General features: G+C 39.7%; 1 protein-coding gene across 4 annotated transcripts in view; it reads left to right on the top strand.

Annotated features, from left to right (window-relative positions):
- The window catches only part of LOC104588298 (uncharacterized), an 80,237-nt gene that overhangs the window by 41,699 nt on the left and 24,141 nt on the right, over positions 1-14,397 (top strand). For 3 of the 4 annotated variants that reach the window (XM_088894608.1, XM_010246169.3, XM_010246168.3), the window contains exon 11: positions 10,928-11,008. The exons of the other annotated variant lie outside the window; for it this stretch is intronic. In XM_088894608.1, the coding sequence (XP_088750734.1) occupies positions 10,928-11,008 (81 nt within the window). The remainder of the gene's footprint in view (positions 1-10,927; positions 11,009-14,397) is intronic. 4 annotated transcript variants of the gene reach the window in all.

Genomic DNA, 14,397 nt, shown 5'->3' with positions numbered 1-14,397 from the left:
TGATAATTAAAACAAGAAAAGAGAAATAGTGAACAAGGACAGAGAGAGGTCCTTCAAAGGAGCCTCTCCAACCCAAGTATCTTCCCATAAAAGGACCGAATTACCATTGCACACATCATATCTGACAAAGTTGTGAAATTGAGGGAGAATATTGTGAATTACCTTCCAAGGTGTTGCCAAAGTTGCCTGTTGAGATACCCTAGCATCCCATCCGTTCTATAAGTGACCATGAATGCTTCCTATGACCTCATGCGATAACCTCTCTCTCTCTCTCTCTCTCTCTCTAGTGGCCACCTCTACAACCACTTCCCCAATAATGACATATTCTTTTGCATTATATTCCCCTTTCCCAACCCTCTTTCCCCTTTACTTCTACACACCACCTTCCACTTTAACAGATGATCCTTCCTACTTTCCCTCGGCTCCCAGAGGAAGTCCCTCATCAACTTCTCCAGTTTCTTAGCTTCCTAGAGGGGATCCTAAAGACAGACAAAAAATAGGTTTGTAGGTTAGCTAGAGTAGAGATCACTATTTGCTGATTCGATCAAGCTTCTTGTGAAAGAAAGAGGAGGAAGATGAAGATTTCAGTAGTAGAGAGGGAAGGAGAAGAAAAGAGTAGGAGGTCAACTAGGATTATGAGAAACTTAACCCTAGCCGCCAGCCCGTCATTATATTTATATTTAACTTAAAGATGAGATTTTACAAAGATGCCCTTAGTAGGGCGGCTACTAAAACTGAATAGTCACAACTTTAAAAAATAAAAAACTAATGGGCCTAAGGCCCAACAACTTCCTAATTAAATAAAAGCAAACTAAAGACAAACCGGGCCACTCAACACTCCCCCTCAAGTTGGGAGTAGATGTCACACATTCCCAACTTGCGTAGATCATGCTCCAGTTTGTTCTTTGCAACACCCTTTGTGAGAACATCAACGAGCTGCAGATCAGAAGCAATGTATGGAAGACAGACTTCTCCAGAAGTTACCCTTTCTCTGATAAAATGTCTATCCACTTCAATGTGCTTAGTTCGGTCATGCTGGACTGGGTTATGGGCAATGTTAATTGCTGCTTGGTTATCACAGTATAGCATCATGGGTTCTTCTGCCTGTACACCAATTTCTTCTAACAGAGAACGGATCCAGAGAAGTTCTGAAACTCCATGCGCCATGGCCCTGTATTCAGCTTTAGCACTTGATCTTGCCACCACAGTTTGTTTCTTACTCTTCCATGAGACTAGGTTACCTCCAACTAGGGTGCACAATCCTGAAGTTGATCTCCTGTCATCAAGGCATCCTGCCCAATCGACATCTGTATAAGCCTCTAGTTTCAACTGTCCATGATCAGTAAACAATATGCCTCTGCCTGGGTGTCCCTTCAGATAAGCAAGGATCCTGTCAACTGCCTCCCAATGCTGGACTCGTGGGGCATGCATGTATTGACTTACTACACTCACTGCATAGGAGATGTTTGGTCTTGCCATACACAAGTATAGCAGCCGACCCACAAGTCTCTGATATCTCCCAATGTCCTTTACTGGTTCACCTTCTGTTGCACTGATTTTATGGTTCTGATCAATAGGGGTGCTAATTGCCTTTGTTCCAAACTTCCCTATCTCTTGAAGAAGGTTCAACACATACTTCCTTTGAGAGATAAAAATTCCATGTTTCGATCTTGCAACTTCAATGCCTAAGAAGTATCTCAGTTCTCCAAGATCCTTAATTTCAAATTCCTTATGTAGGTTCCTCTTCAGACTATCAATCTCACTCAAATCATTCCCAATGACAACAATATCATCCACATAAACAATTAGGACTGACACCAAAGATCCCCTGCGCTTCACAAACAAAGTCTGATCGGATTGAGTTTGAGTGTAGCCAAAATCAATCAAGGCCTTTCTGAATCTGTCAAACCATGCTCTGGGAGATTGTTTCAAGCCATATAGTGACTTCTTAAGCCTGTATACCTTTCCCTTTTCAGTATCATTGTAAAAACCAGCAGGAAGATCCATATACACTTCTTCTTGCAGATCCCCATTTAGGAAAGCATTCTTCACATCCAGTTGAAACAAGGGCCAAGAGTATGAGGCAGCAAGGGAAAGGAGTATCCGAATGGAGGTCATCTTTGCAACTGGCGCAAAGGTCTCTAAATAATCAATGCCATAGGTCTGTGTGTACCCTTTTGCGACAAGTCTTGCCTTGTATTTTACTGTGTAAACCCATCTGCATCCAACTGTCTCCTTGCCTTCTAGTAGGTCCACAATGTCCCATGTCTGATTCTTAATCAAAGCTTCCATCTCTTCTTGCATAGCTGTCTTCCACTCAGGTTTGGAGAGAGCCTCACAAACACCCTTGGGTATAGACATTGAATCAAGAGAAGAGAGAAAAGCACGGTAGGAAGGAGAAAGTCCATTGTAGGATAAGTACTGTGAAATACAATGAGTAGTACACTTTCTCTTCCCTTTTCTAAGAGCAATAGGGAGATCAAGGTTATCTGTAACAGAGTTAGTAAGATCAATGGGAACTGAAATAGTAGCGGGATCAAGAGGAATACCTGAATCCATATCAGCCGAATCTGGAGTCTCCAAGGGATCGACAGGAAGTGGTGTGAGTTCTGCTGTAGTGGAATCAATCGCCTTGTGAAGTCTCTGTCGTGAGTAACGCTGAGAGACAGAACACAAAGGAGGTGGCAAGGTAGGTGGCACCGGGTGGTGGTCAAGTACAGGAGATGACACAGGGACTAGAACTGGGAGAGGGATAGATTGCTGACTTACTTCCCCCAAACACTCCCCCTGAGAAGGATTCAGTGAGAAGAAGTACGTGGATTCAAAAAAGGTGACATCCATGGTAACATATCGGTTTCCAGAGACTGGATCATAGCAGCGGTACCCTTTTTGATTCTCTGCATATCCAAGGAAGACACACTTCTTTGCCTTGGGATCAAGCTTCGAGCTGTGAGGACCAAGGATGTGTGCAAAGCAGACACACCCAAACACCTTGAGAGGAATATGAAACATCTCCCCTTGAGGAAAAAGGAGATTGAATGGGGTGCTGAATCCAAGTATACGAGAGGGCACCCTATTAATCAGATATACTGTTGTGAGAACTACATTACCCCAAAATCGAATTGGAAATGTAGATGTGATCATCATGCTTCTTGCAATCTCAACAATGTGTCTGTTCTTCTTTTCTGCAACACCATTCTGTTGTGGACTGTAGGGACAACTGCTCTGATGGACAACACCATATTCTAACAGATATGAGGCAAGGTGTCTTTCAAAATATTCCTTGGCATTGTCGGATCTGAACACCTTTATTCTTGTTCCAAACTGTGTTAGCACCATCTGATGAAATTGCCTCACCAAGGATGGTACTTCATCACGGGATTTCATCAGGTAAATCCAAGAGTATCGAGAGAAATCATCCACAAATAGGAAAAAACAGCGATAACCTCGCATAAAAGGAACATGGTAAGGGCCCCACACATCCGAATGAATAACATCAAAAGAAGAAGAACATCTTTTATTACTAGGTTTAAAAGAATGTCTACAATGCTTTCCAAGTTGACAATCTTCACACTCCAGACTTGACAGACTAACAGACTCAAAGAGTTTTGGAAACAAAGAACTCAAAGAAGAAAAAGATAAATGGCCCAAATGATTATGCCAAAACATAACTTGACTCACAGATCCTGACTCACTGTTCCTGCTAACATGATGACTTTGGTGAGGGGAAAGAACATCCAGGAGGTAGATTTCATTCACTTCACGACCACTCCCAATCATCATCTTTGAATCCAGATCCTGCAAAATACAACGTCCAGGAGAAAAAATTACTGAACAGTACAGATTCTTAGTCAAACTACTAACAAATAACAAATTAGTGCTCAATCTGGGAACATGAAGGACAAAGGGTAAACAAATAGAATCATTAATCTTGACAGATCCCTTTCCAGCAATAGGAACATGGGATCCATCAGCTGTGGAGACCCTATCTCTGCCAGAACAGAGCTTGTAAGAGGAAAAAATAGTGGAGCTATGGGTCATGTGCTCTAAGGCTCTAGAATCTATAATCCAAGGAGGTCCCTCCTTACCTGAAGTGGAAACATAATTTGCAGTGACGTGTGAACTACTTGTGTGAGCAAAGGAGGTAGAGTGAGCTCCACCAGTGCCACCTGTACCTTGTTGTCCGCTTGCGGCTGAACTGGAACTAGCTGTATCCCGCTGGTTCAAAAGTAGCCCATACCTCTCAAGTTCGGCCCTTACTGTAGCAGCTGCAACAGACTCCAAAGCAGCTGTAGTAGGAGGGGCTGGAGTGTCACCAGTAACTGCCATGTGCGCATTTCCCTTCTTATTTTTCAATCTAGTTGGCACAAGATGTGGGTGAAGCTTCCAACAAGTATCTCTTGTCTGTTTAGGATTCTTATAGTAGTCACAAACCATGGCAGACTGATCAGAAATTTGGGTTTTCATCATCACATTCCTCCTGCACTCCTCCCCTGACACAAAAGCATATGCTTGGGAGAGAGTGACGCTATCCCTAGAAAGAAGATGATGTCGTGCAATATCATACTCAGGGTTAAGGCCAACAAGGAATTCAAACACCCTATACTTCTCTAAATGTCTCTGATAGGTATTTGCATCCTTGGTGGTTTCCCAAGCAAAGGTCTCCAAATGGTCAATCTCCTGCCACAGGGTCTTAAGGGCTGGAAAATAGGCTGCAACAGATCTATCTCCCTGCCTTGTAGCAATAATCTGATTTCTCAGTTGATAAACCCTAGCAACATTCTCCCTTTGTGAATAGGTTTCTGCAACCCCATCTTATATCTCCTTGGCAGTATTTGCCCATAAGAAATTTTTACTTATATGTGGCAACATGGAATTACACAACCACATCATCACCATATAATTTTCTTGCACCCATCGGGAGTTGGTAGTTTCGGGTTTCACCTCTTCACCAGTGATATACCCTAATTTCCCACGAGCCCCAATGGCCATCTTTGCAGATTGTGACCATTCCATGTAGTTTGCACCATCCAACCTAACTGTGGTAATGGTTCCAGCCCCGAAGGGGTCTCTAGCACCCCCTCCCACTGGTCCCATTTCACTCCCGGGCTTATTTTCAACTCTATGGCCCTCCATGCTTCTCAAAAAAGCTAAAGAAAATAACTAAAAATTGCAGCAAGATCAAACAAGACAAAATTGAATCGCCCTCTCTAGAAGCCTCCAAACCACGTAGGACTTGAATCGCCCCTTACAAAAAACTCCAAGGAACCCTAAAAATCTAGGGCACCTCTTCCTAAGTCAAAATTGAAGAGTCCAGCAAAACCATGACTCTTCCCCTTTCTCCAGTTTTTCCTAATTCTGATGAGAAACCCTAGACTAGCTACAGGGCACACAGATCCATCAAGAAAATCCAAAAACTGGGCTTACCTGAGAGTTTCGATCAGCCTCTTAAATCACCATGCAGTCGGCCGATCAAGGGCTGCATGAGAGAACAACTTCAAGAACCTTCAACCTGCTCTGATACCAAGTAGAGATCACTATTTGCTTATTTGGTCAAGCTTCTTGTGAAAGAAAGAGGAGGAAGATGAAGATTTCAACAGTAGAGAGGGAAGGAGAAGAAAAGAGTAGGAGGTCAACTAGGATTATGAGAAACTTAACCCTAGCCGCTAGCCCCTCGTTATATTTATATGTAACTTAAAGATGAGATATTACAAAGATGCCCTTAGTAGGGCGGCTACTAAAACTGAATAGTCACAACTTTAAAAAATAAAAAACTAATGGGCCTAAGGCCCAACAACTTCCTAATTAAATAAAAGCAAACTAAAGACAAACCGGGCCACTCAACAAAACAAACCGGGCCACTCAACAACTAGGGTGGCTCTAATCAAGGTGATTCTACTCCCCAAAGAGATGCAATTATTCTTCCACGAAGCTAATCTCTTTTCAAACTTCTTTACAACTAGGCACTAGAAACTACTCTCCCTAGTAGGGGTGTCAATGGTATTTGAAAATCCGATTTCGAATTCGAGATTTGACATAATTGAATCGTATTCAGATAATTCTAATATCTAATCAGTCGAATTTGGATATCCTATTCATACCAAAAAGCTAATCGGATTCGAATTCGGATATGACCCGATTCAATTCGATAAATATCAGAATTTGACCGATTATTTAATTCTTTTATATAATATATAGAATATTTAAATGTTTTATATATAATTATATATTTATATATTTATATACTTTATATAAATAAAATATTTATTTTATATATTTATTAATTACCTAAAAAATTTGTCGAATTCGAAATGAACAAATACTTGAATATTTAATTGAATTAGAATTCAAATTCAAATATTAATTTTCAATATCCGTCAGATATTGAATCGAATTTAGATGTTTAATTTTCTAATCATATTCGAATTCAGATATTGCCTGATTCGGTTTGAATTCGATCTGTTTACACCCCTACTCCTTAGGGTTTTTCCTTAATGGAAGTCCCAGGTAGGTCATAGGCCAAATAGAGATATAACACTCTAAACACCCTGCAATAGCCTCCACCTCTCTAGTTTATAAATTTACCCCTACTACACTACTCCTTTCAAGGTTGACTTTCAGGTTGGAGATCCTTTCAAATCTTTTTTTTTTATCAGTAAAGTAGAATTTATTAATTAATTTAAAAGTAGATTACAGTTACTTTGCTACTCTTCTTCTAGAGTACATCACTTTACAAAAACTCCCATATTACATAGATAAACACCCCTCTGTTTGATACAGCTAGTTACAGTTTTGCCCAAAATAAAGTAGTTCTATCAACTCCCTGTTTTGCTAGAGTATCTGCCATTCCATTTGCTGTCCTTTTAACCCACCCAAATGTAGTGTTAAAACTCTTAGCAAGAATGTCGACCTCCCTAAATGCATGTCAGTATTTCCGTGGTGTTGCTTTTGCTTGCTTAGCCCAAGAGATGACCAAAAGTGAGTCCCCTTCCACTTCCAATTCTCTTGCTTCTAATTGTTCTGCTAATTTCAGGCCTTGTAAGAGTGCCATTGTCTCTGCCTGAACTGAGTCTCCAAACCCAATTGGTCCTGAGAATAAGGCCACAACATCTCCATGATGATTTATGAAAACTCCCCCTATTCCTGCCCTCCCAGGGTTTCCTAGGGAGCTTCCATCAAAATTCAGCTTCAATCTATTTGGCTCTGGTGGTTTCCAAACCATCTTTATAATTTCTTTATGTGTTTCCATTTGTGCCACTTCCTTCCATTTCCTTGTTATATCATTTGTTGAAATGTCTTTGAAGATATCAACAGTTTTTACCCAGTGGGAAGATCTGATAATTTTCTTTTCAAATCTTTTTACCAATGTCTTTAAATTCCTTACCTTCTCAAGATCTCCTCCTTCACAGAAAATTAGTAAAATCATCTGCAAATTGAAGATGAGCCACTAACACTCCAACCCTGCCTATTTTCCACCCATTTACTAATAAGGTGAAAAAGGAAAGGAGAAAAAGTATCACCTTGTCTTATACCCCTACAAGCTGGGAAGAAATCCTTTACCACTCCTTTGACCAAAATAGAGAAGTGACTAGAGCTGACACAATGATGAATCCACATAGACCACCTCTCTCCAAACCCACAGTTCCTCAAAACTTGTAAAGGAGTTGCCAATCCACCAAATCATAGGCCTTTTCCATATCCAACTCCCAAGAAAAACCTTTGTTCTTAGATCTTCTCATTTCCTCCAAGCACTCATTAGCTACTAGGATTTGGTTTGTAATTTGTCTCCCTTGTACAAAGGCCCCTTGGGATTTGTTGATCAAGGAAGGGATAACTTCTTTTGTCCTCAAGGACAATACCTTAGCTAAAATTTTGTAGATACTAATCACCAAGGTGCTTGGTCTAAGGTCCTTAGGGTGAATAGCACCAATCTTCTTAGGGATTAAAGCCAAAAAGGTAGCATTGACTTTTGGACTTACTATGTGATTGTCTATGAACTCTCTAAACACCTCCCAAAGATCATCCTTTAGAATCTCCCAATAATCTTGATAGGAGGCCATTGTAAAATCATCTGGGCCTGGTGCCTTAGACCTATCCATAAAAAACACTGCCCTTTTAATCTCCTCTTCTTCAAAACTTCTTTCGAACCAGCAAGCCTTCTCATCTCCCAAACTTGGCCACACCAGCCCCTCCAAAGGTAACTTCTCATTCAAAGGTCATCCATAAAAGGATTTGAAATGATTGACATGGGTTTTGGCTATTTTCTCTTGGTTAGTGATTACTTCCCCTTCTAATTCTAATTTGGCTACAAAGTTCTTCTTTCGATGTCCATTTGCCAAATCATGGAAAAATCTGGTGTTCCCATTACCTTCCTTAATCCATTGATGCCTTGATTTTTGCTTCCAACAAATCTCCTCCCTTAGCAACACATCTTTTAGGTCCTTTTTCAGCCGTCTTCTCTATTCTCTCTCTTGTTCATTCAACAATCCTTAGGATTCCTTCTCATCCAGCTCTTCAACTTGAGTGATAAGGTTCAACTTTTGTTCCTCCACTCTTTTGAAATGGTCTCTATTCCACTACTTTAATTTGAATCTTAGCCTTTGCAGTTTCTTATGGAATCTCACTCCCTTCCATTTACTCTTCCTTCCACCACTCCTTTGTAGGGATGGCAACGAGGCAGGTTCATGGAGGGTTTTGTAAATTCTAGACCCTACCCACCTCCCTAAACCTCCAAACCTGTACCTGCCCCAAAACCTATAGTGGGTTGAATTTTGAGAATCCAAACCCTCCCAGCACATGAAAATGCAAAACCCTCCCTGACCCTACCCTCTTCGCATTCAAGGGTAGGGTGGATTGGGTTTAGAACCCGCATCTGATTTCCTATTATTCTTGTTATATATAAGCAATAGATAAGTAAAATAACACAAACAAACAATAAACTTCCCAATTGTTTGATTAAAACATGTAAAAACACATAAACGATCAATTATCCTTCACATAAGATTCAGAATATTATTAAATTCAACACCAAATACATAAAGTTTATATGCTTTCCAACAATATGCGGGTCGGGGAGGGTTAGGTTTAGCCTAATACTGCACCCTACCTGTACCTGTATGGGTTGTAGAATCCCAAAACCTGTGTTAAGCACATGTTTTCAAATCTCAAGGGTCTAGGACCACTGGTAAAGGATTCTACACCTATTCCTTCGCTTTAGCCTCAAACTCTGGATGTGTTAAGCACGTGTTTTCAAATCTAAAGAGTCTAGGACCAGTGAAAAAGGATTCTCAACCTATCTTAATTGGACAATGGTCAGATGTAACCTTAGGCAGTGCTCTAGAAACCAGGTTACCCCAATGATTTTCCCAAGCTAAGTTGAAGAGGAACCTATACATCTTCGAATACAAAGGATTTACCTAGAGGTTAGATCAAGTGAACCTATTTTGCAACATTGGAATCTCTTTCAATTCGCATTCAGCTATAAAGTCATTAAATTTCCTCATGCTTGTTGTAATTGACTTTTGGGAGGTACTAGTTTCATCTGAAAACCTTATTACATTGAAATCCCCTCACACACACCAAGGATCATCCCATAAACCTTTAATTGCAAACAACTCCTCCCACATTTCATCTCTTTATTTATTTTTCATAAGTGCATTACTTCAAATAGCTAATATGATGTTAAACACTATGAATTCCTGATTCTACGAGTTGCCTTTGTATCAAGCCCCTTGAGGCATGCCCAAACAAGTCTATATTAGGGTCTTAAATTCTTAATCCCTATAGAAAAGGTTTTATAACTTTGTGTCTTTTATAGGACCCACTACCTTACTAGGAATATCAAAGAAATATGAAGGTAGCCTAATATGTGGAGCGGTGAGTTCACATAATCACAATGCTTTCTTGTTGTCTCTAGGAAAACCTGGACATGCTATAAGTCAAAAGATAAACCAAATCACTAGTGAGTGTATGCTTGGGTGATTGTGTTCTTATGTGTTCACACAGCTGCAACAATTACTTGTGACCATCCAATAAAACACAAAATTGTTGCTATCAATCAAATGAAAAACCAAATAACCCAATGAAGGCTCAGCTTGGAGACTCACTTAAAAGCAGAGTAGTTGGCTATAATTCAAAGATTAAAACTTGCTTGAACAACTGGCTGCATGGATCTACTTGTTGAAGGGAGCTTTCTAAGTAGTCATAAATTGGTTAAAGGCAAGGGAAGAGGCAACTTAGATACTTACATTTCTAGTCAGAGAAGATATGTTTTGGTGGCTTCCAATCTGAGTGCCTTGTTCAGGTGGATTCCTAGAGCAGTCAGTAATCTAGCTGATTTTCTGCTAAATCTGGAGTTCAAGAGACATTCTTGTGTGGGGAGTATGTAGGCCAGAGTATTTCCTACTTAGGAACTAAACAGGGTAACTAGCATTATTGCCATTTTTGTTTATTTCTGGCTGTCCAAAACTCTGGATAGGATGGAATTTCTTTTTACAGCAACGGATCATTTTTTAACTGTTGCTTATAAAATTTATTTATTTTATGTCCATACATGCTTGGGCATCTTTCCTTCCATCCCTGATAGGTGAAATTTATTCTATCAACATGAAGTCAAAAATAACTTACTGTAAGATTGGAATGATGGGGGAATGCAAACAGTGGGTCCCTAAGGCACTTGGGCCTGGCCTATTCAAAATTTAATAGAACCTAAATCTGATCCCACCCAAGTTGCACCCTTAATGTTTGACATTTACTTCCCTGGTGATATGTGATGACTTTTTCCCTTTATCTTACAGTAATACAAGGTTTAAAATATGTGAACATCTTTTCCCTTCAAATAGGCATTAGTTTTGAGTTGCCCATTGGTGCAAGAGTTTTAATTATATTGATATGATATAAATGTCCCTTCCCTTCTTTTGCACTGTAGGCGGTTTCTCAATATGATAGCCTTGATGAGTACTTAAAAGTTGTCGATGCTTACTTGGATATTGTTCTTCAATATCAAATGGTAAGTTTGAAAGGACTTATCATTTTTAATTACATGATTTTTTTTATTTCCATCCTTTTGATCTAAATTATTTGTCTTTCCTATTTTGCAGTTTGCTTTATGTAATTTTCATTTCTTGGTGTGTACTTTAACCAGATACTTAAAACGAGTTTCTTATCTGTTATTATTATTTCTTTTGTAAATTCCATATCCATGCATCATTCTTGCCATATCTGGGTAACAGAGCTTCATGGACTACAGCATCCTCCTTTTCTCTTTTCCAAGATATGGGATTTGTTCTATTATTTGAGATTGTCATTGGTTAGATTGTTGGGGAGATTTCCATTCTGATTAAGTTGAAAAAGGTATTGTTCAATCACATTTCTTGTAGTTATGGATGGCATTTCTATATATGCTTCTTCTTAATTATCAAAAAAAAAAAAGAGTAAAGCATTTGAGGTTGTCTAACAGCTGTCAACCTAATTCAGTTGGTAAGGTTCCTTGATAACCATTAACCCAAGACATAAGCCACAAGTCAATCTCACCTGTGCATTTTTCATACCTCTGACGGGGTACAATTTGCTCACAAAGAACAATAAAGGAAAACAGCCATGGTTGGGATCTATTGTACAGAGAAGGCTGTAAACATTGATATGCACATCACTCCATGATGGTGTTAGTTTGTGAGAAAGTGAAGAGACAAGAGGAAGAATAATAGTCCAGATCTGTTAGGGTTGATCAATCTAATCGAACCAACCCAAAAAGAGAGTATTTATATTAAAGAAATATGAATGGACAAATTTGTCCTTACAAAAGAATTAAAGGTGTTGTGCACTAATGTACATGCCTACTAAAATACAATAAAGAAAGATAAAATTACATAACTACCCTCCATCTTCTCTACACTCCCCCTCAAATTGATGTTGGGGGATAAGAATCAGTTTGTCTATAAGAAAATTATGTCGGGCTTTGGTCATAGCTTTGGTGAAGAGGTCTGCAAGCTGTAAGCCTAAGAAGACATGTGGGAGAGAGATATAACCCATAAGGAGAAGATCACGAATGAAGTGGCAATCCACCTCAATATGTTTAGTGCACTCATGAAATACTGGGTAGGATGCAATCTTGATCGCACTCATGTTGTTAGCAAACAGGGGGATGGTAGGTGAGTGATAATGTCTAAGTCATGAAGTAGATCTTTGATCCAAACTATTTCACTGCATACTGAGGACATTGCTCTATATTTTGCTTCTATAGATGACTTGGAAACGGTTTGTTGTTTCTTGCATTTCCAAGAAATCAGAGAGTCACCAAGATATACAACAACCAGTAGTGGAACAACGAGTGTCCGGACAACTTGCCCAATGATGGAGGCATCTGGAGGATGAATGACCAACTCCCAAGTATCATTCTCCAATAAGGCCTGAACCTCAGAGTCCATAGCATCTTTCCAATGCTTAATTGCTACAACTTGGTTGTAAGACTTCGGAATATCTGTAGATGATAGAATAGTGAGAAGGAGTTATGGCTAGAAAAGAAGCCATAGTGGTCAGGTGAACGAGAAACACGAGATGATCGACGCAAAGGAACGGATGAAGGCAAATCAACAGGATGGGAAGAGAAACTTACAACAGTGATGGGTGGAGAGGAATCACAAGTCACTGGTATTGGAGGTGGAGGAGGCATAAGTGATGGGCGAGTTGGATGCTTCCTGAAATAAACCTGAAGTGGTAGCGATGTGGGAGGAAGATCACCTGTAGAGCCAAAATGTTGTAGAACAGAAAAGGATGGTGTAGGTAATTTACTAATATGTGCAAAGAATGAAAGGTTATCAAGAAAAATGACATTATGAGAAATGCGTAGTCTTTGGACTTCAGGATCATAATAGAGAAACCCCTTGTGTTCCATACTATTTCCCATGAATGCGCACATAGCTGATTGAGCTGTTAGCTTAGTGTGTTCATGAGGAGGAAGATGGACAAAATAGACACAACCAAAGACACGAAGCATGGATAGATTAGGGGGACGATGAAACAAGGATTGATGGGGGGAAGAATTTTAAAGGATAGTAGTAGGAAGAATGTTGATGAGATGAACAGTAGTGTGGGTCGCCTCCACCCAGAAGGTAATGGGAACATGGGAGTCTTGTAACAAGGATCTCACCATACTAGCAATGTGATGATTCTTGCGCTCAATTACCCCATTCTGTTGAGGTGTACCTGGGCAAGATCTCTGTGACCGAATGCCATGTTGTTTGAGGTAGGTTTGAAACTCACCATTCTCTCCATCTAACTACTTCCCCCTTGAACCTGACCTCAAAATGTTTATAGTGCTTTTAAACAGGGTCATAATCATAGCATGGAAGTTCTTAAAATGGGAAAGACCTTTGATTTCTTACGAAGGAAGTAAACCCACGTATGTCGAATACAGTCATCAATAAAAATACAAATATTTATAACCCAAATGTGGAATAATTGGAGATGACCACACATCACTGTGAATAAGATAAAAAGGTGTAGAAGCATGTTCAGTAGAAGATGGAAAAGGAAAAACATGGATTTTACTATTGCAACAAGTTAAACAAGATTTATCTGAAGGGATGGGAGATCCATCATATGGATGGATGAACCATGCAGGGTGGCTGGGCGAAATTTCAAAAATTTCTTTCTCCCCTCTAGGAATTCTATTCCTTGATTTAGAAAAACTGCATTTTTCAAGGTTCGTTCTTGAAACAAATCGGACCAAATCTGAAACCAAGATTGGGGAGAGAGTAGTACCTGATACGGAATCAATGTAAAACTCCTAACGTAGGTGTTCATGCCCAAAGAGGTTACCAAATCCGCCTCCATTGAAGATGACACAATGAATGTTGAGGATTCTTCAGCAAGAATCGTGTAGGGTTGTGTGAGCACGACTTCAGATTGTTTCTTCACCAAGAAACAATATCAAGAACAGTTCTTGATCACTCCAAGGGGTGGAGATCAAACTGGGTAGGGCGGCAAGAGTAGAGGAAGAAAAAGATTGCAAAGAAGAAGTGACCTCTCTATAGAATTTGCCCCCTTATTTATAACCTTCTTTGGATCAACTTCCTAATCCAATTAGGAATGAGTTTCTTGATCCAAATCTAATATTTGGATCTGGACTCTCAAGTTGGATAAGACTCATCTTATCCATTTGCTAATCCTAATCAGGTTATAAACCCAAATTCGCCCATTTAATTAAATCACTTAAGCCCAGTTCGAAATGGGCCTTAGGCCCATTAAGTCATAGTGCTCACTTTACCCTTTTAATGCTGGCTAGTTTGGCTATCTTTGTATGGTGTGAAACCCTAGCATTGATCTACACATTAGCCACATGGGTTCAGTCCAACTTTTGTTACAAGGCCTGGCCAAATTCACTGCAGAACACAGTGA

This window comes from Nelumbo nucifera, chromosome 1 (assembly GCF_055504915.1).
Source record: "Nelumbo nucifera cultivar China Antique chromosome 1, China Antique-T2T, whole genome shotgun sequence".
Classification (NCBI taxonomy): Eukaryota; Viridiplantae; Streptophyta; class Magnoliopsida; order Proteales; family Nelumbonaceae; genus Nelumbo; species Nelumbo nucifera.
Note: the sequence above shows the minus strand (reverse complement) of the source record. Positions and strands in the feature narration are given on the sequence as shown.